The sequence below is a fragment of the Stegodyphus dumicola genome, chromosome X1 (genome assembly GCF_044657685.1).
Source record: "Stegodyphus dumicola isolate Sdum_Otavi_A_Nest chromosome X1, ASM4465768v1".
Classification (NCBI taxonomy): Eukaryota; Metazoa; Arthropoda; class Arachnida; order Araneae; family Eresidae; genus Stegodyphus; species Stegodyphus dumicola.
In genome coordinates, this window is record NC_140780.1 from 255233365 (window position 1) to 255259357 (window position 25993).

At 32.5% G+C, this 25993-nt stretch overlaps 1 protein-coding gene across 2 annotated transcripts in view; it reads right to left on the reverse strand.

Moving 5' to 3' along the window:
• LOC118187959 (uncharacterized) overlaps positions 1-25993 on the reverse strand; it is a 91650-nt gene that overhangs the window by 11832 nt on the left and 53825 nt on the right. For both annotated transcript variants that reach the window (XM_085807528.1, XM_085807527.1), the window contains exons 8-9: positions 14222-15102; positions 969-1162 (exon numbers count right to left, since the gene is read on the reverse strand). In XM_085807528.1, coding sequence (XP_085663654.1) covers positions 969-1162; positions 14222-15102 — 1075 coding nt within the window. The remainder of the gene's footprint in view (positions 1-968; positions 1163-14221; positions 15103-25993) is intronic.

Sequence of the window (25993 nt, forward strand, 5' to 3'; positions counted from 1 at the left end):
AACAAGCAATATAATCTCTGAATATAGTCTCTTCTTTAGATTACTATGTACTAAAGTAAAGGGCAATGCAAAAGGAATTAATAGAATTAAAATGTGTCCATGCTGAAAACTTTGCATGAACATTTTCCTCCTCGTCACACTCTCATTTCACTCAATATTCTCGTATTTCGGCAAAAGAAATTTATTAACAAAATTTTGCTCTTTTTTGCACAAATATTTATTTAATTGTTAATCCAAAGACTTTTCAAACTTTCTGCAGCTTTCTTAAAAACCTTATCACCAATTTGAACTTTAATGCCTCCTCATTCAATCCCCTCTCCTCAAAGAAACAGACTAGCATCCTAATGGATCTTCATCCATTTTATCACCATATTTATTCCCTTATGTATCAGTCACCAATAATATTTTCTATAACATGAGAGAAATTAAAATCCATGGAAAGAAAGCTTAATTATAGATTAAACGAAGATAGTAGTTTTTGGTCTTCGGGATATCAATTCTGCAAATTTATATTTTAAATGTGTATTACAATAAACCACAATAAAACTGGGTAAAAATTTAGATTACAGCAGGAAAAAAATATACCTACATATCTTGCAATGCATCAAATGTAGTGTTTAATATTTAAATGGTAATATAAACAGTTACTTCTTCACAGGAGAAACATATGCAAAGTTTTGAAGATCCTATGTGCTTTATGAAAGCTACAGAAGTAGAAGGAATGTAAAGAAATTATGTATATTCCAAAAAGTTACTGAATTTTTTATACCGTTTTTATAATGATATATAAAATGGTCTTACTTTTGTCACACTACCTGTCACTTGCAATTTGAGAGATAAATATAGCTAAGGATCATATTCGTTAAGTAAATAAAAATTGAAAAATTGGTAGCCTTACATAACATATTTACAAAGTTAGAAAAAGACCAAAATATGTAGCAGTAGAGTTCAAAAAGTTTGCACATTACCTATAAACATGAGCTGGATATGGAATGTCAGGCTTATTCAAAAAAATGCGCAATAATTCAACGCAGATAAAGCCAACTTGTTTTTCATCAATACTTTCCATAGTTTTGGCATGAGCACCCCCAATCCATCCAAGTAAGATATTAGGTTGTTTCCAGACTACATCAAATCCTGAAATTCCACGCACCCATGGGTTCTATATTTTGCATTAAATAAAGAAATGAAATTATCATTAATATGTACAGAATGTCTGTCAAAGATAAGTTTCAAAGCATATGAAATATTTGAATGCAATTAAAGTTATACCTCCTTTTTCCAACCCTTACTTCTTGCAATCAAACAATATTTGCACAGTTCATTTTGTCACTTATCACTGTTAAAATAACAATAAACAAGTGTTTCTTGTTGGTGATACTAAAGCAACAAGAATCAAAGAAAGTTGCACAAACATGCAGGAAATTCAAGACTGTCTTTCCTAGTGAATGAAAACTTCAAAGCTTAGCTTGTTTAGACTAGAAGAGAAACACGCTAATGTGACAATCAAAATTGTAAAAACAACCTTGTATTTAGCGTAGGTATCTCGCTTGTTTCTCGGTTTCAGAAGTGTCTCCTGCACTGCCAAGCACACACATCATTCAAATCCTTAACACTGACAACATTTTGGTGGAAGCCATGACAATTCCATGAAATGAGAGTGGCCATTACATTTGATGTTTGCTCTTTTTGTACTGTGTGTTGCTTTTTCATGGAAGTTGATGTTTCAAGATGTCCAGTCCCTCTACCATGACCATCTCCGAATCCATACGATTTTAACCGATGCTTCCAAATCAGTCTGTACTTTGATTTCTGGGAGGTTTCATAATTTGTTTTTCTTTGGCATTTCCTGTTTTTTTTTTTTAGATTTTGTTATTAATACTGTTGATGAAATTGATTTCTGAGCTGTCGTTTCTTGTACATTTTGAATTGGCTGCTTATTTTGCACAAAGGTTGACATTTGCATGCCTATTGATTTCACAAATTTTAATACATTGCGTAAAATATGTTTACATAGCTGCATATCTGATACTAATTTTCTTACTAATTTAGAAGTCAAATAACAAAAATTAACGTTACATTTGCAAATTTTCACAGGACTAATTTCGATTGTTTTACCGATCATCCTCAGCTTCCAAAGTGCAAATGAACGAGATAAAATATAGTAATAAGAATGGCTGGGCAGGAGGTTAGTGAACTAACTGCTGCCATCTATTGATGAAACAAGAAAACTAACCTCTCTGGCACAACTGCCAGTACATGCAGGCAGGATTTAGCAGGTGCAATACATCTAATTTCCTGAGTAGAATGGTGCATCACTGGGGTACCTAGGTGCAATGACCTTACCTCCATCACACAATTGACTATTTCGAATATTAATTGAGAAGTCAAACAACAAACAACTCTGTTTGAAACAAACACATTTTGTTTTCCAAAATAAAAATTACAAGCAAACTGAGGGATTAGCCATGGGAAGCCCCCTCAGTCCCATCCTGGCTGATATCTAAATGCATTATTATGAATCAAAATTGTTTGAAACTTTAAACTTCCCGGCATGGTTCCATTACGTAGAGATACTTTTACCCTGTTTGAATGTAATAAAGATGATTTAAATAAAGTTCTTTCAACAATGAATTCTATTGATCCTGCTATTCAGTTCACTTTTGAACTTGAGACTTGCAATTCTCTTCCGTGTCTCGACATTCTGGTCACACGTAACACATCCAGCTTCAGTACTACGGTTTACCGTAAACCTTCATCGGTTTGCCTTCCACCACACTTTAAATCATGTCATCCGACTAAACAAAAGTTAGCTTCATTTTATTCCTATGTTTTCTGTGCTCTTCAAGTTTTCTCCTCCAAACTAGCCCTTGATGAAGAACTAAATTATTTAGAAGCAATAGCTATTGACAGGGGCTTTTCACCCAACATTATTAATCAAGCAGTTAAAAAATTCTCATCTCAACACACTAAAAGGCAGAATCTTGTTTTAGGAGATTATAAAAATTCTGTTGTCATTCCCTTTTATCCATTAATTAGCTATAAAGTTGCACATATTTTGCAGAAATTTAACTTTCGGGTTGTTTATTCTCCCATCAATAAAATTCCGACTTCCATACTCAAGGACCCCATTCCGGATATGAATTCCTGGAGTATTTATAGGATTCCTTGCCAGTGTGGTTTAATTTACATTGGCCAAACTAAGAGAGCCTTAAAATTTCGCGTCAAAGAACATGAGGCATATGTTAGAAAAAGGGAAACACAGAAGTCTTCTGTTGCTCAACATTGTTGGTCCGAAAATCACACTTTCAATTTTTCTGCTGCCAAAATTATTCAAAAAACATCTGCCATTGGAGAACTGGATTTTCTAGAGACATTTCACATTCATAAAAATCTTTCTGTTCTAGTTACTGATCCTAATTCCAATCCAAATGTGCCTTCGGCTTTTAAAGAAACTATGTTTTAGTTCTGGTTTCACCAACAGATGGCGCCACTTGCTTATTCTTGTCCAGGCTTTCTTATCTTATCTAATCATTATTTCCTATCTTGTTCATTTGCGGTTTTGCAGCTGAGGATGGTGGTTCGGTAAAACCATCGAAACTAGTCCCGTGAAAATTTTGTAAATATAACGCTGAATTTTGTTGTTTGACTTCTGAATTAGTATTTATTCGGCGTGTTATTATGTCTTAATTATTTCGAATATGTCAACATAAATACAAAATTTAAAAAATCTAAGGTTTATGCAAAAGTCTATAAAAGTAGAGAAAATTTAATAAAAGTCACAAATCCATAAGGTAATCATGTTTACTGGGCAGTAGGTAAAAATATCTAGCTGGCAACATGTGATGAACATGAGAAAAATACGTGCACAGGCAGTTATGAAAACATAGGGCACATAATATAAAATTTTAACATAATAAAAGACAAAATTCCATCATAAATTGATAGGGCAAAGTAGTCAAAGTTTTAGCACAAAATTAAATTACATATCAAAAGATGGTTCAAAATGAGTCGAAGATGCAAAAAATCTAGTTTCCATTTATACTAGATAAATTTCCACTAAAAATTTCTTCTAATGTGTTATGTCTACTTTGTCTGTCTATCTGACAATTTTGATTATTTTGTAAAAATACTCCGAATTTATGACTTTTACATATGCAGTGCTTTCTTGTTATTCGTTGACATACTCTCTAATCATCCAGGATGTTTTCTTACAGAGACTTGCTTAAAAACTGAAAACTGTAACAACTCACAATCAACAAAGCTAAGTAAACATGCACTTATAATTTTAATGAAGAATCACAGCAACAGTTTTCCTTTATAAATCATAAAGACAAATATAGTATATGCTTAGTATGCAATAAAAGTGTAACAATTGCAAAGAAAATTAACCTTGAGAGACATTTTAAAATGGTGCATCTGAAGTTTGACTCAGAACCTGAACTTATGAACTTTGAAGAATTTTATCATTAAAGTCATTGATTTTGAAGCAACAATCTACTTTTACCAAACTGTTGAAAACATTAGAGGCAGTAACAATCACATCTGTTAAAGTTTCGTATATACTAAGAAAAAAAGCCATATACATGTGAAGCAATAATAGAAAAAGCAAAATCATATTTTGGGCAGATTTAAAAATAAAAAAGAAATTGTTTTGGCCATAAATGCCATGCAGTAGTCAGCTAGAACTATTACAAGGAGAACTGAAACAATCACAGGCCACTTAGAAACCCAGCAGATAAAAGTTATGAACAAATATGCATTCTTTGCCTTACAACTGGACGAATCGAAAGATGTAACAGACATAGCACAACTGGCAATAAGAGTCAAGATGGCCTTTGATGATTTTACCATAAAAGAAGAGTTTCTAACAATCCTACCGCTTAAAGAGTGCACAAAAGGAAAGGATTTATTTTGTGCAATAAAAAGTTTTTGATTGACACTAAAATACCAATTGAGAAATTATCTTTAATAACAACTGATGATGTGCAAGCCATGAAAGAGAGAATATTGGATTCATTGCTTTATGCCAACAAAATCCTTTTTTTTTTTCCAAAATTTATTTCATATCAATTGCTATTGTAACAAAAAATAATCAACTTAATAATGAAGATAAATGGAGAGCAACATAGACTATTTAAACTGCTTTTGGAAAATGATGCAGATACATAATTTACCGATCTTCTTTCACACACTGAGCTTTTCTGGCTGAGCTAGAACAAGCTTGAGTAATTTATCAGTTTGCTGCCACAAATAAAATAGCTTCTAACATCCCAAGGAAAAAAATACAAACAGCTGGAAGACAAAAACTGTTTAACAAATTTGGGTTTTTGACCTATTTAGCACTGGCACTTAATGAGCTAAATTTGAAATTACAGGGCAGGAATAAGCATTTTGTTGATATGATTAGCACTATCAATAGCTTCAAGTCAATATTAGGATTGGGTAGGTCTCATCTCTTAAAAAAGTCATTACATTTCATCCATACCACCAAAAAAAATTTACAGAAAGTCTAAAAGAGCATAATACAGTCAAAAGTCGTTAATCCGGACTCGTCGGGACTTCGGCGATTCCGGATTATCGATTTTTGTGGATTATAGATCATCAGTTTAAATCTCGTAAGATAGCATGCTGAAATTCTAAAATTAAAAATATGAAACCTTAATTTATGAAATAAATTATGATCTAAAGGATATCAAAATTTACAAAAAAAAAAAAGCTTAATATTTATTTGTTTACTTTATTAAACATTTCTTTCAACGCGTGCATACGTAAAGCGTACATTACGCATAGTTGAAATTAGAAAATTGCAACCAGAAAACTATTTGATGTGTATTCATGATATTTATAATGACGAGGAATTTGATTTAAATCATATCAAAGACGGAGTACAACAAGATGAAATACTACATTTAGTAAGGAATTATAAGCCGAATAAAATAAAAATATCTTTCCGAAAGATAAGGATAGTGCTGACAGATCAACTTCCAGTTCATTGCGCGCTGCGACGTCCCCCCCCCCGCATAGCAGCGTGAAATTGATAAACAGATTTCGGAATGATTAGAGAAACAAATCACCTCTCTGTCACTTTCTTCATACCTTTATCCATTTTTTGCAGCAATTCCACTTTTTGTTTGATGTACATCGAAACATACTTTCGTTTTGTAGATCCTTTGGGAGCTCCAGCATCGGAAATTCTATTTGACATAATCGAAAGTTCAAGCTTAATTTTATAAAATTGCTCGTACAGTCCGCAAAAAATAATAAGCCGGATCCAATTCAAAGATTAAGGAACAGCGCATTCATCAACATTAACTGAAATATATAATTAGATAATTTTAGCTTATACCGTCTGTTATACATTAAACGCGCATGCAAAAACGTATTCTGCGCTTGCGTACACGCATATGCGCAGTAGTAAAGATCTTACGCGCACGCATAAACGCCTATGCGCATGTGTCAACGAGGCGCATGCGCAGAAAGTTTTTAGCTTTGAGGTCCGGATTATAGATCATTCCAGATTATGGGTGTCCGAATTAACGACTTTTGACTGTATAAACACAGACTTATATCTTCAAATGATGTCTGTATTGCAAATGGAATTTGATTCTAGATTTGTTGCCTTTGCAAAATTTAGAGCTTATTTTAAAATTTGTTATAAATCCCTTTAATATTACTGATAGAGAAAATATGGCTACAACAAAACTATTTTCATCTTAATAATATGAAAAACTTAGAATCAGAAACAGTAAGCTTCCAAAATAATGTTATTTTAAAATCCTATGAAACTAATAATATATTTTGGAGCTTGGGTAAACAGAAATCAGTATACTATGTTAAAGTCATGTGTGGTAGAGATTAATATTTATTGCTCAAGTACCTATAATTTTTAGATGTTATTTTCGATTATGAGTTATTTGAAGTATTGTTCAAAACATACTGATTTGCACTTAGATAATTGTTGGCATAAATGGGTTAAGAGCATGCAACTAAAATTATACAGTCGATTGTAATAAGTTAGCAGAGAAATAATAAACACAAATTTCACATTGATCAATAAAAAAAAATTATTTAAAGAGTATAAATTATAAATATTTGTTATTTAATCCATCAAAGTTATATCTTTTTTAACAAAACTAGTTTGTAATATGATGCTTGATTATGAAACTTGAATAGATGATGCCCACTAAGAATTTAAAATTTTATTTTGCACCTTTGATGATTGAAAGATTGCCGACTCCTGGTCTCGAGTATGCTGTGTGCCCACCTTTGCAGTTTGTACATAATGGCTCAGCAGTGCAGTTATCACTGTCATGGCCTTTCACAAAGCATTAAGCCCATGTCAATTTGCCTCAACAGGACACCTTTAAATGGCCAGAATGCTGGCAATGAAAACATCGCAAAAGGTTTGGTATGTAAGATCTTGCAAGGCAGTGCAAATATCTGGCTTTAATACTTTTTGGTAGATCAGGCGAAGAGAGCATCAGGATTATGTGCTTTGTATTTATCAACCGACCATTCTGATCTACCTAGCAGCACAGACACTCTGATCAGACAGCTCAGAGACCATGTCCTCTTTTGATATGAATAGGGTGTCAATCTCTCAACCATGACTGCTCTGAAACATTCACGTCAACTTTCCCAAGTTTATTTAAACTGAGAAGGTTAGCACATTGAGCTCAAGAAGCAGTTTCATTTAAAATATCGCCAGGGTGCAGTCTTTTGATGTTCTTTGTTTCACCAATACAGGATTGCACATATCTGTATATCTGTATATGCCACCACCCAGCCGGTAGAGTGGTTAGGGGAGCCTACTACAATACCGATGGTCCTGGGTTCGAATCCCAGAAAAGCCATGGATATAAATTGTCTGTTCCTTCATAGGAAGTAATGGTTGCCACCTATTAGGTTCCTCCACAAAAAAATGGACACCACTTCTGGTCTTAGGAGTGGCCGGCCAATGATGAAAAAATGCAAGTGCCCGCCACTCAAAAAAAAATATGTTTGTGTATTAAAAATGGTAATACTTTCTGAAGATTTCCTGATAGATTTCTAATTACTAGAAATCGTGGTGGATTTTCATCTTCATCAACATTTACATTTGTCTTAAATTTTTCGAAATAGGAACAGATTTGTTTTTTTCATCTGTTTGTAAATTAGAAGCCAAATTTAAAGAAATAAAAAACTATGGCATCCAAAAAAAGGGAATGTGGATTCCTGCATCAAATTTAACTGGGTCTATATGCAATCTGAAGGCCCACAGTCAGCTTTTCCAAAAGCATATCCCCAAGCCACTGACCCTAAGGAAGAGTGACCAACTGATTGATACTAACAGGGACAGCTAAGTGCCTATTGGCTCCTGACTCTAAATTAATCTTTATAATTAGAACTCTGTTTCTTTAAATATCTTTAATCCAAGTTTTTAATTCAAAAATAATCTTTATTAAGCTGTTGGCAAACATAAACAATTTTTTAGAACAACTAAATTGAATAACCTTTTTGTTGCCATTCCAAAAACAACAAAAACAAATAAAACGATATTAACCATTATTTAAAATTTCTGTCTAAGTTCACGCCACAACAGTTCTTTCTCAGTAACGAAGTTATGGTAGAGCATATTATTACCTTCAAAACACACTATTTACTAAAAATATTATAGATATATGTAAATTCTAATCCCGAAATCGCACAAGAGGTTATATCCTATATGTGATTGTTTTGCCAGAAGCTTTTTAATTTTAGGAGGTCTATTGGAGGTTTGACAGGTTGTCTTATTGACGTTATTGATCGCTTCATAGTAACGTCTGGTATTTCCAAGAAATATGCAGGCTTTAATCTATCAATAGCTAGCATCTTTGTGATAGATTTTTACAGTAAAATATTTTTCTTTTCTGTGAACCACTTGAAAAGGACCATTGTAAAGAGGTTCTAATTGCTTTTTAACTCTAGCTTTGCAAATAAACACATGATGTTTTCAAGTCTTTACAAATCGAATATTTTTCTGGACGTATTTATCGGATACTGTTCTTGATCCAATTAGTTCCAGTTTCTTTCGCTGCTTGACAAAAATATCAGGTGGTGTAGGAGTAGGGCTATCTTGGAAAATTCTCCAGGTAATTGTATATTTTGTTCATAAACCATATGAGCAATGGTGTATGTAGTCTCTTCTTGCATTGCTGTGCGTTGGCCAAGAACATTTGGAAGTGTTTCACTTCAGCCCAGGCTATTCTGTGGTCTTGAGAGGTCTATGCAGGCACTTGACCTTCCCATTTCCTTGAGGGTAGTAAGCTGTTGTATGTTGCAATTTTATTTCACACATTTTTGATGGGTTGTTGATCAACTCTGAACTAAACTATGCTACACAATCTGTGATTAGGCGACATGGTGTACTAAATCTTGAAATCCAGTTAGAATAAAATGCTTTGGCAACTGCGTCTACTGAAATGTTGTTAAGCGGAATCATGTCCATCCAGTTAGATTACTGATCAATGCAAGTGAGACAGTAAATATTCATATTTGATGGCAGTAGGGGTCCTTTGAGATCAATATGCACGCCACAAAATCTTTCCGAATGCAGTTGAAAATCACCAAAACTTGATTTTGTGTGCCGATTAATTTAATTTTTGGCAAGCCGTGCAAGATCATGTCCAAAGCTGCACACCTTTACAGATACTTGACCAAATAAAGTTAGATGGTAAGAGCTTTACAGATGGCTTAATGTCAGGATGGGCTGCATTATGCATTTGATGAAATATTTTCTTGCGATAACTGTGTTTAAATGCAAAGATTATGGGTTTATGATCTGTGAATATTTTAAATATTTAAAGATCGTAAGTACTGTAATGCTTTTCTGGAATAAAATGCAATAGGTTTCCATCCCTTATCTTCAAATTGATGAAGTACCACTCTAATCGCTGAGTCTGAAGCATATGTATATAATGACAGAGGTAGTTCATGTTCGGAAATGATAAGATTATTGTATTTACTAAATCATCTTTGCATCGCTGAAATTGTTCCTTAGCTTCATCTGTCCACTGAATTTTCCATTTACCTTTTTTCGGGCTCCTTTAAGGTAGTCGTGTAGGAGAGATTGTTTTTTTTATGTATTTTTTAAATATCGCCGATAAAAATTAATAAGGCCTAAGAATGTTCTGATTTCTGAATGGTTGTTGGAAGCTTGTAATTAACAATAGTGTGGACTTCGTCAGGTAAAGGTCATGATCCTTGAGGAGTAATTTAATAACCCAAGAATTCTATTTCTTGTGTACCAGAGATAGAGTTGGAAACGTTAATGCGGAGTCCATGGTCATTTAATCTGGATTCTGTGTTGTTCCTCACTAGTAGATGCTATCAAAATGTCATCCCAGTAGGTAAAAGCAAAATTTAGACCAGAGAAAATGGTATTTGTAAATCTTTGAAATGTTGCTGGTGCATTTCTAAAACCAAAGCTCATTACATTAAATTCATATAATCCAAAAGGAGTAATAATAGCAGTTTGGCATCTGTCTTCTTTGGCAATAAGCACTTGATAGTAGGCTTTAAATAAATCTATTTTGGAATAAGTATATGTACTTTTTAAAATATGCTGGAAGTCCTCAATCCTAGAAATAGAATATCTCTCAGGAATTGTTCTATTGTTTAGCTGTGTATAATCTCCACATGGAACACGGCAAAATTAAAACCAATGCATCCAAACATAGAGCATTTCAAAAATGTTAGTTGCCTTATGCATTTTAATAAGCTTCTTCCTCTTCAGGTTGAGTTTATCAGGTATCAGGCACCTCTGCCAAATAGCTTTTTTGTGTCAAACACACCAAAAGCAATACTTCCTAGCTCCATTTGTTTGGGTCACCTACTTTGTTTATAAAGTCTGACAGTCCCTTAATAGAGCTCAGGTGTCACTTTAAGTATTGAGAATACCTAAAGTAGTCAAGTCACTATCACAAGTTCAAGGACAGTAACCAGTTCCAGTTTTCAAGATGTCCCTCGCCATGTACAGCCATCTCAACCACTGCAAGAGTCTGGTCTGCTGCTTTTGGCAGTCTTCAGGGCTGTATTCTGCTCCATCCTTTGAGATTGTCTTTTTTCACGTTTCCCCTTTCACAATATTCAATTCTTGGACATGTTTATATTTTTGTGTGTGTGCTCTTACATTTTCTTTTTAATTTTGATTTTATCTAGAGAGGTAGTTATGCTTTTAACAGCTTTCTGCCCTTCTCCAGATGCTGAGCAACTTCAGTAGAGGTCATTTCTACCTTACTCAATGAAGGATTCGGCTGATTCTCCTTTGACTGATTTACTCTAGTTTTCTTGTTTTGTGAAGAAAGGTCTACCTCAGAGGTTCAATGCAAAAGCAGGATTTTTAATTATATTGTCATTTTCAGCCATATATAAACTAAAAAAAGAAAGTAAAGAATAAAAAAGTCCACCCAGTATTGCCTGTTACTGGGTAAGGCAAAATACTCTAGAAGTTGCCAGGCATTCTAGAGGTTCCATTAAGACAGTAACTGCAGTGTCATTCTCCCTAGGCACTGGTTACATAACACCAAGGTTACGGGATGGGGTTCATGGCTTCTTATTTATTATTCGAAGCTATACTGTCAGATAATACAGAACATCTCGCTATCCACCACCTGTCAATGCCCCTGGTAGCCATTCAAGCCTAAGGTTAATAAACTTAGCTATACAATATATAATGTACTCTCAACTTATTTGTGAGATACTGCTCACAACAATATCAAAATGACAATTCAGACAAGCCTGACTACCCTCAGTCTTCAACACTGAGAAAAGCAAAAGTTGACATAGAACAATATTTCTCTTTTAAACCCCACTCCCACTGCACTCTTAGCTCCCACTGCAGACCCAAATTAGCTGTTTTGAGACAGTTTTATCTGAAAAGTGTTATTTCAGTTTCAGTTGAGTATTTTTATAGTTTATATCCAAATATATATTCAGGGGGATCCTAGTGGAGAGCAAGATGGTGTGCAGCATGTAGGTGGCCATATTTAAGGATGGCAAAATGATTATCAGATGTATATTTCTGTAAAAAGGGGTGGCCAATTTTAATTTGCATGTGTCAGCTGACAGTCTAAGATCAGTACTGTATAGATTGCCACATGATGTTTCTTTATGAGAGTAATACTATATAAATAATATATATACACACACACACATACATACACACAATAGTAATAAATATAGCAGTTTCTTACAAAGTTACATTTAAACATATCACAAAGTTGACTTACAAATTCAATCTTGTATGTTCTATAGATGCTTATTTTAAAATACCATATGTAAAATCGTAGATATTCAAGCAAATAAATTATTCCTGCATACCATGTCTACAGAAAATAAAAAATATTCTACTTGATAAATTGTATAATTAGTCACATATGACAAGTAAAATGGTAATTTGCACAAATTTAATCAGATGGAATACATTTGTGTTTATTGTATTTCAAATAAACAACAGTAAGTAGCTTCTAATGCTGCTTGAATTTAAAATTTGAGCTTTCATTTGGTAAACTAACACGTTTTTAGTTTTCATATGATAACTGAGCCAAATTAAAATGAGAAGTAAGAAATTATCACTGTAGTTATTTTTTGTGTTCAGTTTTCTAAAAGGTCAGTGAAAAAATTTCTTCATACAGTTTTCATTGTCTCAAGAACAATAATCTAATAGTATGGCATTTTCAGTTTAAATTGTTTATTATTGTTTGTGAAGAATTACATTTCAAACAGATTAAAGCATTTGTTGTTGCTATGCAGACAAACATTAATGACATCTTGTATTTATCTTTTAATCGTCTGAGTGGCATAATCGCCTTCATTCAGTCATGAAGTTTTTTGTCATTTAATATTTATTACATTATTACTTAAAATATTTATGTCCTTATCTTTTTTAAGGATCTATATGTTATCTTAAAGAATGAAAGTTCGTAAAAACAAAATAAAAAAATATTTATACATATTTAGCTAATAAATGCTGTTTAATAGCACTTCTTCAGGAGCAAATCTAAAAAGGCATGTCACTTAATGGCTTAAAAACTTTTAATAGTCATGTAACATCCATTTAATTGGTTCTTTCACATTTTCTGGAAGTGTTTCATGATTTTCCTGCTTATTTTGAGGAAGGGGCTTAAAAAAGAATGACGTATTTTATAGAAAAAATGCTATGTGCTTTTCAAATATAAATTGCAGTCTTGAAAAACCACAGGATTTTTTTAATTTAATGCTATCCAGTTAAGTAGTATATGAGGTAATGCATAAAATATACCAACTACCAATCATCTATACAAAATGTTCTTTTAATAGATATATGCGAGGCATATCAGACATGTTATCCTATTAATGAAGAGGCATACAAAATAAAAGCGGTAATGTACCTTAACTGAATACTGTAACAGACCATAACTATTGTTCTCCCTTCATTCTGAAGATGGGCTTCTTTAGAAGTCCCTGATTTTCTCCCTCTAATATTGAAACCTGGACTTTAACCATAGTTGCTGAGTACAGGGGAAAATATTAACTCTGAAATAGCTATAACATAAAGGTGTGTAACCCACTTTCATCTCCAATGATGCATGTTATTAAAAATACGTTAATTTATGAGTCTTCAATATGGGAGGAAATTTCCCTTTCCAAGCTACAATACTGGATAAAAATAAACTAATCAACACTAGAAGCAATTAGACATGAAGGGTTCCCCCCCCCAATTCTTTTAAAGTTTTAAAGAAGTGCGGTGGTCAACGCAAAGATAAGAAATTCATGTGTGCTGTCCACACTAAGTCACAGTGTCTGAGCTGTTTTGAAGTGTTTAGCTCATCCAGCCATTCAAATGATGTCAAAATTAGTTCCTAGCCAAACTGTGTGACCAAATATCAGCAAATGGGCAAGAAGTGGTGTATTCCGTTTCAAAAAGCTAAGATATGCAAACACAATTCAGTGCCTTCTCAATCATTTAGTGAAACTTCTATGCGATTTCAACATATTCATTAGATCTCAATGGCCCATTTCCTTCCAATGGATTCACATATTGTCTTACAGCTACCAATCAGTTTACTAGATAAACAGAGACTATCTCCATCATCGATACAGAACAGTTATGAAAAATTTCAAGCATTAAATTCCAGTTAACTTCTATAAAATTAGATTAAAACAGCTACATATTTTAAGGGGAAAAAATGGGAAACTAAAGAAGAGTGATAATTTTTACCTCATTTTGAAGCGTTATACTTTTCTCATCTTCATTTGCCCAAATTATTTGAAATCCATGGTCATCAGAAGTCCAAAAAGGTTCATCAAATATCAAGAATATTTTATCCATTGTTCCAAAACCAATATTAGATAAGGCTTTGATTTTCTTTTCAGGTAAACTAGGACTGAAAAACGTATCCATATTTTCCTTCAAAAACCCAACAGAAGCAGAAATTATTACACAATCCGCAGAAATCTTTTCACCATCTTCACATTCAACTAAAACAGGAAATTTATCACAAGATCGATGTTTTAACGAAAATTCATTGAAGCTATCATAGCAAAAGTTTTTACACCACTTTACATTCTTGACAGCCTTGTTTAGAAGCACAGTCTTATCAGGTAGTTGACAATTAAGAATGTCTATCAAAGAACTAAATCCTTTTTTGAAGTTTATATGATATAAATCATCAGGACAATCAGCCCATTCAATATAACTCTGGACAGAAACATCACTTAAATCATCTGAACCATTGTCTATCATCTCAAATGTCAAAAACCAGTTAAATAATCCCCATTTAATAGATCTATCATAGTCATCAGAACAACTAGCCAAATACTTCTGAAATACATGAGAAAAATATTCGGTTACTGATTGTGGAATATCAGTGTCTGGATAACAGCTTTCACCAAGGGCATTTTTTGCATCATTTAAAACTTTTTGAACTTCTCCTACAATCATTTTATCAACAGCCCCAGCAGGAGTACAAAATAGGCCTTTGCCTTCATAAGAGATTTCATTTAAATTATCAGCTAAGAGTTCATATGCTTTCGAAAATACATACAGTGGATTTTCGATGCCATGGATCCACTGAGCTCCAAGTTCTATAACTGAACCACCTACAGAAAGAGGGAAAAAAAATCAGTTAAATATTTCAGCAATTTTTACTACAAGAAAAACTTTATTATGTGTCAAGAAAAACTTTGGAAGAAATGCATAATCATAATTAAACTTGACAATTCTAATAAAAGAACTCGCAAGAGTATCTTATGATTTTTTAATTACTTATGTCTGAAATGCATCAAAAAAGGAGCAATGGAGCACAGCAAAACATGTAAAGCTTTAAGTGCATAAATTTAACTCATTAATTTTTTAAAAAATTGTGAAATTTCTCAATGCTCTAGTGCTGCACATTTTGGTATTAAAAATGTATGACAAGAGATCATGCTAGGATTACTTGAAATGAGAATCTTAATACACAAAATATTTTGCAACAATATAAGTTAACTTTTTTTTTTTTAATTGAAAAAACAAAGGCAAAATCAAAATAATGATAAGCTTGCTTGCTACTAATTTCACAAGTATAATACATTTTTAAATGAATTTATCAAATGTCAAGACATTTCTCCCACTGTGGTAACCGATTTTCCGAAAATAAGGAAAATTAATTTTTAGATTATAATTAAACGTAAAATTAAATAAACTACTCATATATTCTAAGCATTCACAAACAGTAATTAAAGTAATTATGTTCCTAAATCAGGTTAATGTTAAGATGCGTAGTTATTGCGTGAGTAATAATTATTTTTTATTTCAAGATTTTATATTTTTGCATGTTTTTAATTATTTTGTAAAACTAACTTTAATGTTTTGTTAATATTCATATTTATATTTCTTTTATGGTGAATGGCAACAAGAAGTTATTCATATTTATGTTTCTTTTACGCTGAATGGCAACTAGTAATGATTCGTGATTATTCTGTTTTCTATTGTTATTCAAGCAGTACCTCATTTAATAGCAAAAAGATAAAAGCAGTAACTTAGCTATTCGTTAGTGAGTCTTGCTGTTTCTAATTATAATGCAGTTTGAATATCAGTAGTCAAGACTACATATTGGTGACCCTGTTTTATTTTTGAAATGACAACAAATGACTCATGGAGAAGAATCGGTGCAGTCGAAACTGCTAAGAAAGAATCGGTGTAGTGGCTGGAACTTCATAAGGGGAGTGTAAAAATACCTCCTCTTTGGGGATGTAAGGCAGAAATATGTTTTTTTCAAGTTAAGGTGCAGTTCAAAATCAGTAGTATTGTTTCAGAAGAAAAGAAATTAAATTTTTTAATTTCACAACTTGAACATAAGCAGGGTTCGTACACATTTCTGCACACGGAAATTAAGTACTTTTAAGGACTTTTAAGGACCATTAATGAAAAAAATTAAGGACATATGAGCAAACGGGAACTGAATAAATTCAATTGAAGATATTATCTATGCCTGAATTTCACTTTTATAATACCATCCTAAAAATAAAATAGATCCCTAAGTAGTACGCATTATTACTAAACATGAATTAATTAATATAATTGTTCATAAGTTTGAGAATAAAATAAACTATGCAAATTTATCAAGTAGCATTAAATATTTTACACTTATGATAGTTGGTCATATTTGAACATTTATATCGATTTCCTTCTCTTTTAAGCATCTTTTCTAACAATTAGAGATTTGTCTCAATATGCAAACCAATGCTCTCACTAGTTTCTGCGTGCATCATCGCCTAACTTATCAATCTCTCCATAATGTACCTATGAGGGTTTAACTGATCTGGTAAAAGTTAAATAGTACAAAACCCCCAACAGATGTGAAGCATATTATCACTATGTCTGAAATTAACTACAATATCAGACAAAGGTTTAAATAAGCCTCTTATTTAAAAAGAACTTAGAACATAAATTCATGTTCTGACGCTAACAAAATCAATTACAGCTCATGGTGACGTAATTAAACAAGAACAGTCAAATTCAAACTAATAATGTGGACTAGTGGTCAAAGATTATACAATTTAATTGTAATTTAATCTGGCTCAATAACTCTATCATATGAGGAAATAGAAATTGGAAATTATAGTAAATGTTGAAATCAAACAATTGGGTAATTTACATAATAATAACTGCACATATCTTTGAAGAATAATTTCCTTTATAGTTTCTTTCTTCAACACGTTTCCTTTTCATTTTAGAATTTTTGGATTTAATTAAGGATTTCTGTTATTCTAAAAACACAAAATGCATTTAGAAAGTACAGAAAAAGTGGCTAATTTTATTTCTTTAGTAATATGAACATTCAGAAGCAATATGAAATATATATAGTAAAGGACGGTTACAGAGCTGATGTGGCAGAATTTCTATAATTTAGCAACACACCAAACTACAAAATCTAGAAATGGCAAAACTTTTAGAATTTAAAGCAAGCATTGGAAGCAGAATTTAGAAAGGCAGTAGGCAGCAGAATTTAGGATCCACAGAGATTGCATCAGGTGGGAAAATGCCTATTGCCAGCTAAGTGTATGATGCATTAAGAAATATTATATGAATCTTTTAAACTGAAAGTTTTCAATTTCTTTATTAATAAAAAAATCCCTTTCTATAATGCCTGCCCATGTGATAAGATTAGAAGCATTTTTGATATTTTCCATGCTTCTGTCTAGTGAAAAGTAGAGAAAATAAAGAGAAGATAAACCTATTAAGAGTCTAGTATCAGAAGTAATACATTCAAATATTATGTTTTCATTGTTCTTCCAGATGTTCTCCCAAAATTAAGAAATTCATTGAAAACTTTCTGTAAAATACATCCACTACGTGTTGATACCATGGAGATATTTTTCATTTTGTCACATATTTCTCAAATCTTCTAGAATCTAGGTCTATAAATCTTGCCTTAAAATCCTTCTAAGCTTTCCAAGCTGCAATGTCTAAAATCATAAAGAAAAATTATCCCTACCATTTCTGTAACAGAAAAAAAGCCAGAAATATTTTGAAAAAAAGTAGGAGGGAAAAGCATAAAATTAATTTTATAGAGAAAACTGATGCACATTCTGAGAATTTTGAATATTCTGAGAAAATTGCATGGGAAAACTTACTATGAAAAAATTAAAAACAAGACATTTTTAATTAATTACACAGCTAATTTTGCTTTTGATAAGAGCTGTTTCGAAAATTGTGCTTTAGAGCATTAGACCTTGTTTATTTTTCAGATTTAAAATAATTAAAATATTTAAGTTGCCAAAATGAAACTTTATAATATGACAGCGAAAAATAAAAATGTTTTATTTTAATGTTATTTTTTAAATATATTTTCAATATACTACCATTATTTTAATAAAATTTATCACTGTTACGATGTTTTAAAAAAAATCGTTGAAAAATTCTCAGATTTTGGAATTAAAAAGTTTCTATAGAAACTAATCTTAAAATCGCCAAAATGTTGAAAAGTCGCCAAATTTAGAACCGTTTAATAAAAGAATTCACATCCCCAAAAGCAAAAAGTTGTTTAAGAGCTCTTTACTAGAAAAAATGAATTTCGAAATGCTTATGTTTCACTTCTTGCTTAGAAACTCGAGTATCCCATCATTTATATTAGAAATAGAAACAAATTACAATTCATGAACCTATTCAAAATATTACCATATATATGGCAGTGAATCGCCAAAAATATTCTTCAAAATGCTAATTCACACTCAAAATGACAGTCGTAAAAACAGACAGAAATTTTAGATGATTAAAATTAAGGTCCTTCTGTTGATTTTGAGCAAAATTAAGGACTCTTAAGGACCATACGAACCCTGCTAAGTTAGTCGGAAGTATCTGGGATATTGTAACAAACGAAAGTGCCACAAAATATTCAGATGCTAAAATTAGATTATTACATGTATTTAAGGAAAGTGAAAATGTACACATTAAATGTTTGATTACTGGTATTGAGCTTGGAGACATGAAGACAAGACAACTTTTGCAAAAATTGAGATCAGTTGCTACTACAAATGTGTCTGAAAATTTAATCAAATCATTTTGGCTTCAGAAGCTACCTAAATAAAGAATATATTATTAGTTAGTGATGGAGATATACGCAAGTTAGCGTGTATGGCAGATAAAATTAGTGATATGAATCATAAGTCAGAAGTATTATCCTCTGTTCCCATAAATGATTTGTTGAAAAAAACTGCCTCTCTGGAACAAAAAATCGATCAAAACCCCATTCAATCAAGACACAGGGACTCAGATTTGCATAATTCCGTTCACGCTCTTGAACCGATCTCATAAACAATGTGATCCAAATGGCAAATTTTGTTTCTATCACTTTTGATTTGGAGCAAAATGCATTCCTGAGAAATGCTGGCCCCCGTATGCTTGGGTAAACAACTACTCAAAAAACCAGAAAAAGTTGAATCTGCAGAAAGTTCAGCCGCAAACTCGTTTTCAGAAAATGAAGGACTGTCACAAATTTTGTTTATTCGTTTGTGACCGAAGATCAAACTTGTACTTTCTTCTTTATAATGGAGCTGACATAAGCATAATTCCAGCTACTTGTCAGAATAAATGTAAAACTGAATGTAAACCGTATGCAGGTAATGGCACAGATATCTCCATATATGGGATAAAAATGCTAACACTTGATTTGTGATTACGTTGTGATTTTAAATTTCCATTCATAATTGCTGATGTCACAAAAGGTATTTTACAAGCTGACTTTCTTCACGAATATAACTTGCTAATGGATATAAAAAAGGAAAAAATAATTGATGGTGTAGTGCAGTGTGATATCGCTGTATTTCAAGTGACAACTATGTAACCACTTTAAATAAAATCCATAAAAATTTTCTATTTACTGTTGAAATATCCCGAAATTTCTAAACCTAACCTTTTTCCTACACAAATTAAACATAGTGTTACATATTTCATTATGACTGATGGTCAACATAATTATTCAAAGGCATGACAGCTCGATCCAAAATGCTTAGCTACAGCTAAAGAGGACTTTAAATTTATGCTTGACAATGGAATAATTTATCCATCAAACTCCCAGTGCTCAAGCCCCTTCCAACTTGTTATGAATGGTTCATATCATCTTGCGGGGACTGCCATCAACTTAATGCACAGATGATACCTGATCAATACCCAATGCCTTAGATTTAAGATTTCCATATTTTAAAAGGCACAAATATTTTCTCTAAAACTGATTTATTCAAAGAATATTTTCAAACAGCTATCATCATTCCTTTTAGATTGCACAATTTAATGTCATGAGTTTCAGTTTAAAAAATGCTCCTGCAACGTCCCGATTTATTAATGAAGTCTTTAGAGCAGTGTTTCTCAAACGCCGGTCTGCGGACGGTATATTTGTCTTCATGATTTATTTATGTGAAAAAATTGTGCCAATGGCTCGAATTATTAAACTTACCAGTCCGCAAGAACGTACCGAAATATTTTACTGATCCTTGGAGTAAATCCAGTTGAGAAACACTGCTTTAGATTAGAATTTAGGCCCTATTTAGACGATATACTTATTGCATCCAACACTGATGAAGTACATGAAAAATCACCTTAAATTAGTTTTCAAAAGATTAAATACCTCTGGTTTAAGAATAAATATTTCAAAATGTGTGTTTGCCGTTCAACAACTATAGTTTTTAGGATACCTAATTACACCTCAGTGGTCCCGTCCTTTGCCAGAAAGAATTCAAGCTATTACCAACTACAAACGACCTGAAACAATTCATGAACTTGGAACTTTTCTTGGAATACTTCATTTTTATTGTCATTACATACAGTGAGGAATCCAGCATTGTTACGTGAATATCTTAAGGAAGCTGAAAAGAGGAACTCATTTAAAATTCAGTGGACTGAAGAAGCTGAAAAACAGTTTGAAAAGTGCAAGAATGACCTGGTGAACACTGCACTGTTGTCTTTTCCCAATTCTGAACTACCTCTAGCGTTATTTACAGATGCTTCAAATACAGCAATTGGCTCAGTGTTGTAACAATACAAAAAAACCATCCTGGCATAAAAAATAGCATTTTTTTAATTAAAGGACACTTGGCAAAAATACAGCGCCTATGATATAGAACTGTTAAGCATATATCTTTCAGTTAGGCACCTCAAGCATCATCTAGAACATAGATTCTCAATGTGGGCGATAACAACCTCTTATGAGCATTTCAGACTTTCAAGGGGGCAGTAGAAGACCCAGAGAAAATTAGAAGGCCTTGAGATGGCAGGCACAGAGGGGCACGGGCAGATTTAAAAAATATTATCTAAAAAAAGACAAAAAAAAAAAAAAAAAAAACACTAATCACGTACTAACTAAACTTTAATACTGGGGCACTAGTTCAACCTTCCTACCCCCATACAACGTAATATAAAAAAATATGTAATTTAGTCTAGGGGTTAGGAAAAGTGAACTAAAGGTTAATTAATTTTTTCTTCTTGCATATTTTTCTTTTTACAATTTTTTACTCCCAAAAAATGGAAATCATGTTGGAGGAACTTGCAAACTTGGAAATGTTTGATAATATTTTCGTAGTTAGTGGAGGTTGTAGCAAAAGAAGGGCACAATTATTTTTTGTAACAATAAAGAGTTATACTTAGTTTAACATTGTGTCTGATGGGTTCCTTTACACTCAGCAGTAGTGAGAATTAATAAATTATAGCATGATTTTGTTACTGTATCTGGAATATACACTAATATTAATTAAGACACAATAACACGCCGAATAAATACTAATTCAGAAGTCAAACAACAAAAATCAGCGTTATATTTACAAAATTTTCACAGGAATAGTTTCGATGGTTTTACCGAACCATCATCTTCAGCTGCAAAACCGCAAATGAACAAGATAGGAAATAATGTTTAGATAAGATAAGAAAGCCTGGACAAGAATAAGCAAGTGGCGCCATCTGTTGGCGAAACCAGAACTAAAACAATTTCTCTAAAAGCCGAAGGCAAATTTGGATTGGAATTAGGATCGTTAACTAGAACAGAAAGATTTTTATGAATGTGAAATGCCTCTAGAAAATCCAGTTCTCCAATGGAAGATGTTTTTTGAATAATTTTGGCAGCAGAAAAATTGAAAGTGTGATTTTCGGACCAACAATGCTGAGCAACAGAAGACTTCTGTGTTTCCTTTTTTCTAACATATGCCTCATGTTCTTTGACGCGAAATTTTAAGGCTCTCTTAGTTTGGCCAATGTAAATTAAACCACACTGGCAAGGAATCCTATAAATACCCCAGGAATTCATATCCGGAATGGGGTCCTTGAGTATAGAAGTTGGAATTTTATTGATGGGAGAGTAAACAACCCGAAAGTTAAATTTCTGCAAAATATGTGCAACTTTATAGCTAATTGATGGAAAGAAGGGAATGACAACAGAATTTTTATAATCTCCTAATATAAGAGTGTGGCTTTTAGTGTGTTGAGATGAGAATTTTTTAACTGCTTGATTAATAATGTTGGGTGAAAATAGATTATATGCTCTTCCCAAAATTCATAAAAGTGGTATTCTTTCCGCCCTATTGTATCAAATTTAGGTACTGCCTCGTATCCATTAGCTAAATATTTAGTTTCTAGATTTTCCACTCTATTAGACAATAACATTTACACCATAAAAAATTCAATAGAGTTTGTAAAAAAGGTTAAAAACATTTCTCCTCGTAATTTACTCATGGTTTCTTTTGATGTAAAATCATTATTCACCAATGTCCCAGTGGAGGGTGCATTAAGATGTCTAGAAACCAGACTTCGCGAATTTCATTTCTCTTGCATCGAAATTGATGTGCTAATTTCTCTCACTCAACTCTGTTTGAAACAACCACATTTTGTTTTCCAAAATAAATATTACAAGCAAACTGAGGGATTAGCCATGGGAAGCCTAAACTTTATAGCCTAACTTTATAGCCAGGATGGCCTCAGTGCCATCCTGGCTGATATCTACATGCATTATTATGAATCAAAATTGTTTGAAACTTTAAAATTCCCGGCATGGTTCCGCTACGTAGACGATACTTTTACCCTATTTGAAGGTAATAAAGATGATTTGAATAAAGTTCTTTCAACAATGAATTCTATTGATCCTGCTATTCAGTTCACTTTTGAACTTGAGACTTGCAATTCTCTTCCGTTTCTCGACATTCTGGTCACACGTAACATATCCAACTTTAGTACTACAGTTTACCGTAAACCTTCATCGGTTTGCCTTCCACCACACTTTAAATCATGTCATCCGACTAAACAAAAGTTAGCTTCATTTTATTCCTATGTTTTCCGTGCTCTTCAAGTTTGCTCCTCCAAACTAGCCCTTGATGAAGAACTAAATTATTTAAAAGCAATAGCTATTGACAGGGGCTTTTCACCCAACATTATTAATCAAGCAGTTAAAAAATTCTCATCTCAACACACTAAAAGCCACACTCTTATTTTAGGAGATTATAAAAATTCTGTTGTCATTCCCTTCTTTCCATCAATTAGCTATAAAGTTGCACATATTTTGCAGAAATTTAACTTTCGGGTTGTTTACTCTCCCATCAATAAAATTCCAACTTCTATACTCAAGGACCCCATTCCGGATATGAATTCCTGGGGTATTTATAGGATTCCTTGCCAGTGTGGTTTAATTTACATTGGCCAAACTAAGAGAGCCTTAAAATTTCGCGTCAAAGAACATGAGGCATATGTTAGAAAAAAGGAAACACAGAAGTCTTCTGTTGCTCAGCATTGTTGGTCCGAAAATCACACTTTCAATTTTTCTGCTGCCAAAATTATTCAAAAAACATCTTCCATTGGAGAACTGGATTTTCTAGAGGCATTTCACATTCATAAAAATCTTTCTGTTCTAGTTAACGATCCTAATTCCAATCCAAATTTGCCTTCGGCTTTTAGAGAAATTTTGTTTTAGTTCTGGTTTCGCCAACAGATGGCGCCACTTGCTTATTCTTGTCCAGGCTTTCTTATCTTATCTAAACATTATTTCCTATCTTGTTCATTTGCGGTTTTGCAGCTGAAGATGATGGTTCGGTAAAACCATCGAAACTAGTCCTGTGAAAATTTTTTAAATATAATGCTGATTTTTGTTGTTTGACTTCTGAATTAGTATACACTAATATCTTTACAAATGTATGATTGTAGTTTAAGCAACTACACCTCAAAAGAGGAGGTACTAACCATAACCTAATAACCTAACTTTGTTTATAAAGCTAATTAAGTACATAGGAAAAGTTGTTTTATGGCCAATGATAGACTTTATTAATGATTTATATAAAATTCTGTCTTTTAAAAAAATAAGCCAATAGATTGTGTTTAAATGTTTATTTTCTTTTAGTTGTTTATAAATATTTGAGGGGATAGGAAAACTAAACTAGTGCCAATTTTGGTTAATTTTTATTGTATGTATTTTAATAATTTTTATCACATGTGCGAAAATTCACATATTTCTGTAGTTCAGGAAGTGGATAAAAATTTAACTTAATTACATTCAGATATACATTAACTTGAATGATATACAAATGTTTAATTTCAGATTTGAATTAAAAAGTTTCAAATCACCCAATTTCACGTGAAATATCTCATACATAAATACAGGTAAAGTAAACAAAAGCCTGTTAATAAAAAAATAGCAAAAAAAAAATATGCTTGTGGCACTTCAGTTAAAAGTTTTTGTTAAATAACGTGATTTTGCAATCCTGCAGGAATTCATAGAATTATCTGTGCTTGTTCTAACCTGCACTCTGCTCCTGCACCACCCTTACCCCCGCGCTTTACTTTCGTGCTGGGTGTTATAAACAAGTCACTACATGTTTATCTTATTCCTGTCGATGCATGTGTTATATGTCTCCAACCTATATAAAGGCAATGATTGTTCATATTTTTTTCATTAGCATTATCATGCGCAATTGATGACAGGGTTTTAAAGGTTGATCTTTTCACTCTTGAGAGATACCTCTCCAGTACTGTCACATCACCGAGTTTTCCCAAGATGGGAGAATAAACAAATAGGTTGTCTTTTTGATTTTTAATGAAAACTTAACAAATTAATTCTTGGTTATACAAAAGATTAAGCATGTTAAAATTAGCATTAGAGCATTGAATAAAACCAAAGCAGACCATTCACTCCCGCGGACGCAATATTTTTGTGCACTATTCACAGCGCATCCATCACAGTTTTCCGCATATCTTTTCGCATTCTCAAAGTCTTTCTTTTGTGTCTCCCTGAACAAATCTCCCTCAGGGTGCTTAGCACCGGTTTTTTCTCATAAAGGAAATAGTTAATAGAGAACTTGTGCTGTTTGTCACGTATTTTGGGGTAATGGAAATAGTCAATTGATAACAACCCGCTTTTGGCAGGTATTTTTTTACCAGCTTTTGATAGCTAATTGTCAACATGCTCTGAAAGGAAGAAACAAATAAGCTTAATAAATATATACTCAATTGACAAACTCAATTCACATCGAGAAGCTAAAATTTTGAGAGCTAATTTTCTAGAAACTATTTGTGCGATTTTTACAAAACTTGGTAGTTTGGCGTAATTTAAGTCGTAGAATCGAAATATGGAAAAAAATTGGTATGTTATTTCAGAAAAAGTCAGATTTTTGTGTCAAAATAACAATGCTATATCTAAATCTAATACATATCATTAGTCGCGCTTTTGAGAGATGAAAAACGTCAATCGGCCCAATAGAACGAGAGATATAGAACTGTCCCCCCCTTTTTTTTGGTGCAGTGTACATATACTAAGGTATGTTAACTGTTACGTTAGTCCTACAGCAAAAAAAATTCAAAGTAGAAAATGTTCTTCGACTGCAAAACAGTTGTATAAATATAAGTTTCAGAAACTATGATTACCATGATTTAAAATTTTTATATTAATGATAAAGATTTTAGGAGGCATTTCGGCATTAAAAGAATTGAATACTACTCCTGAATTCCATATCATCCATATGTTTACGTCCAAATATTTAACAA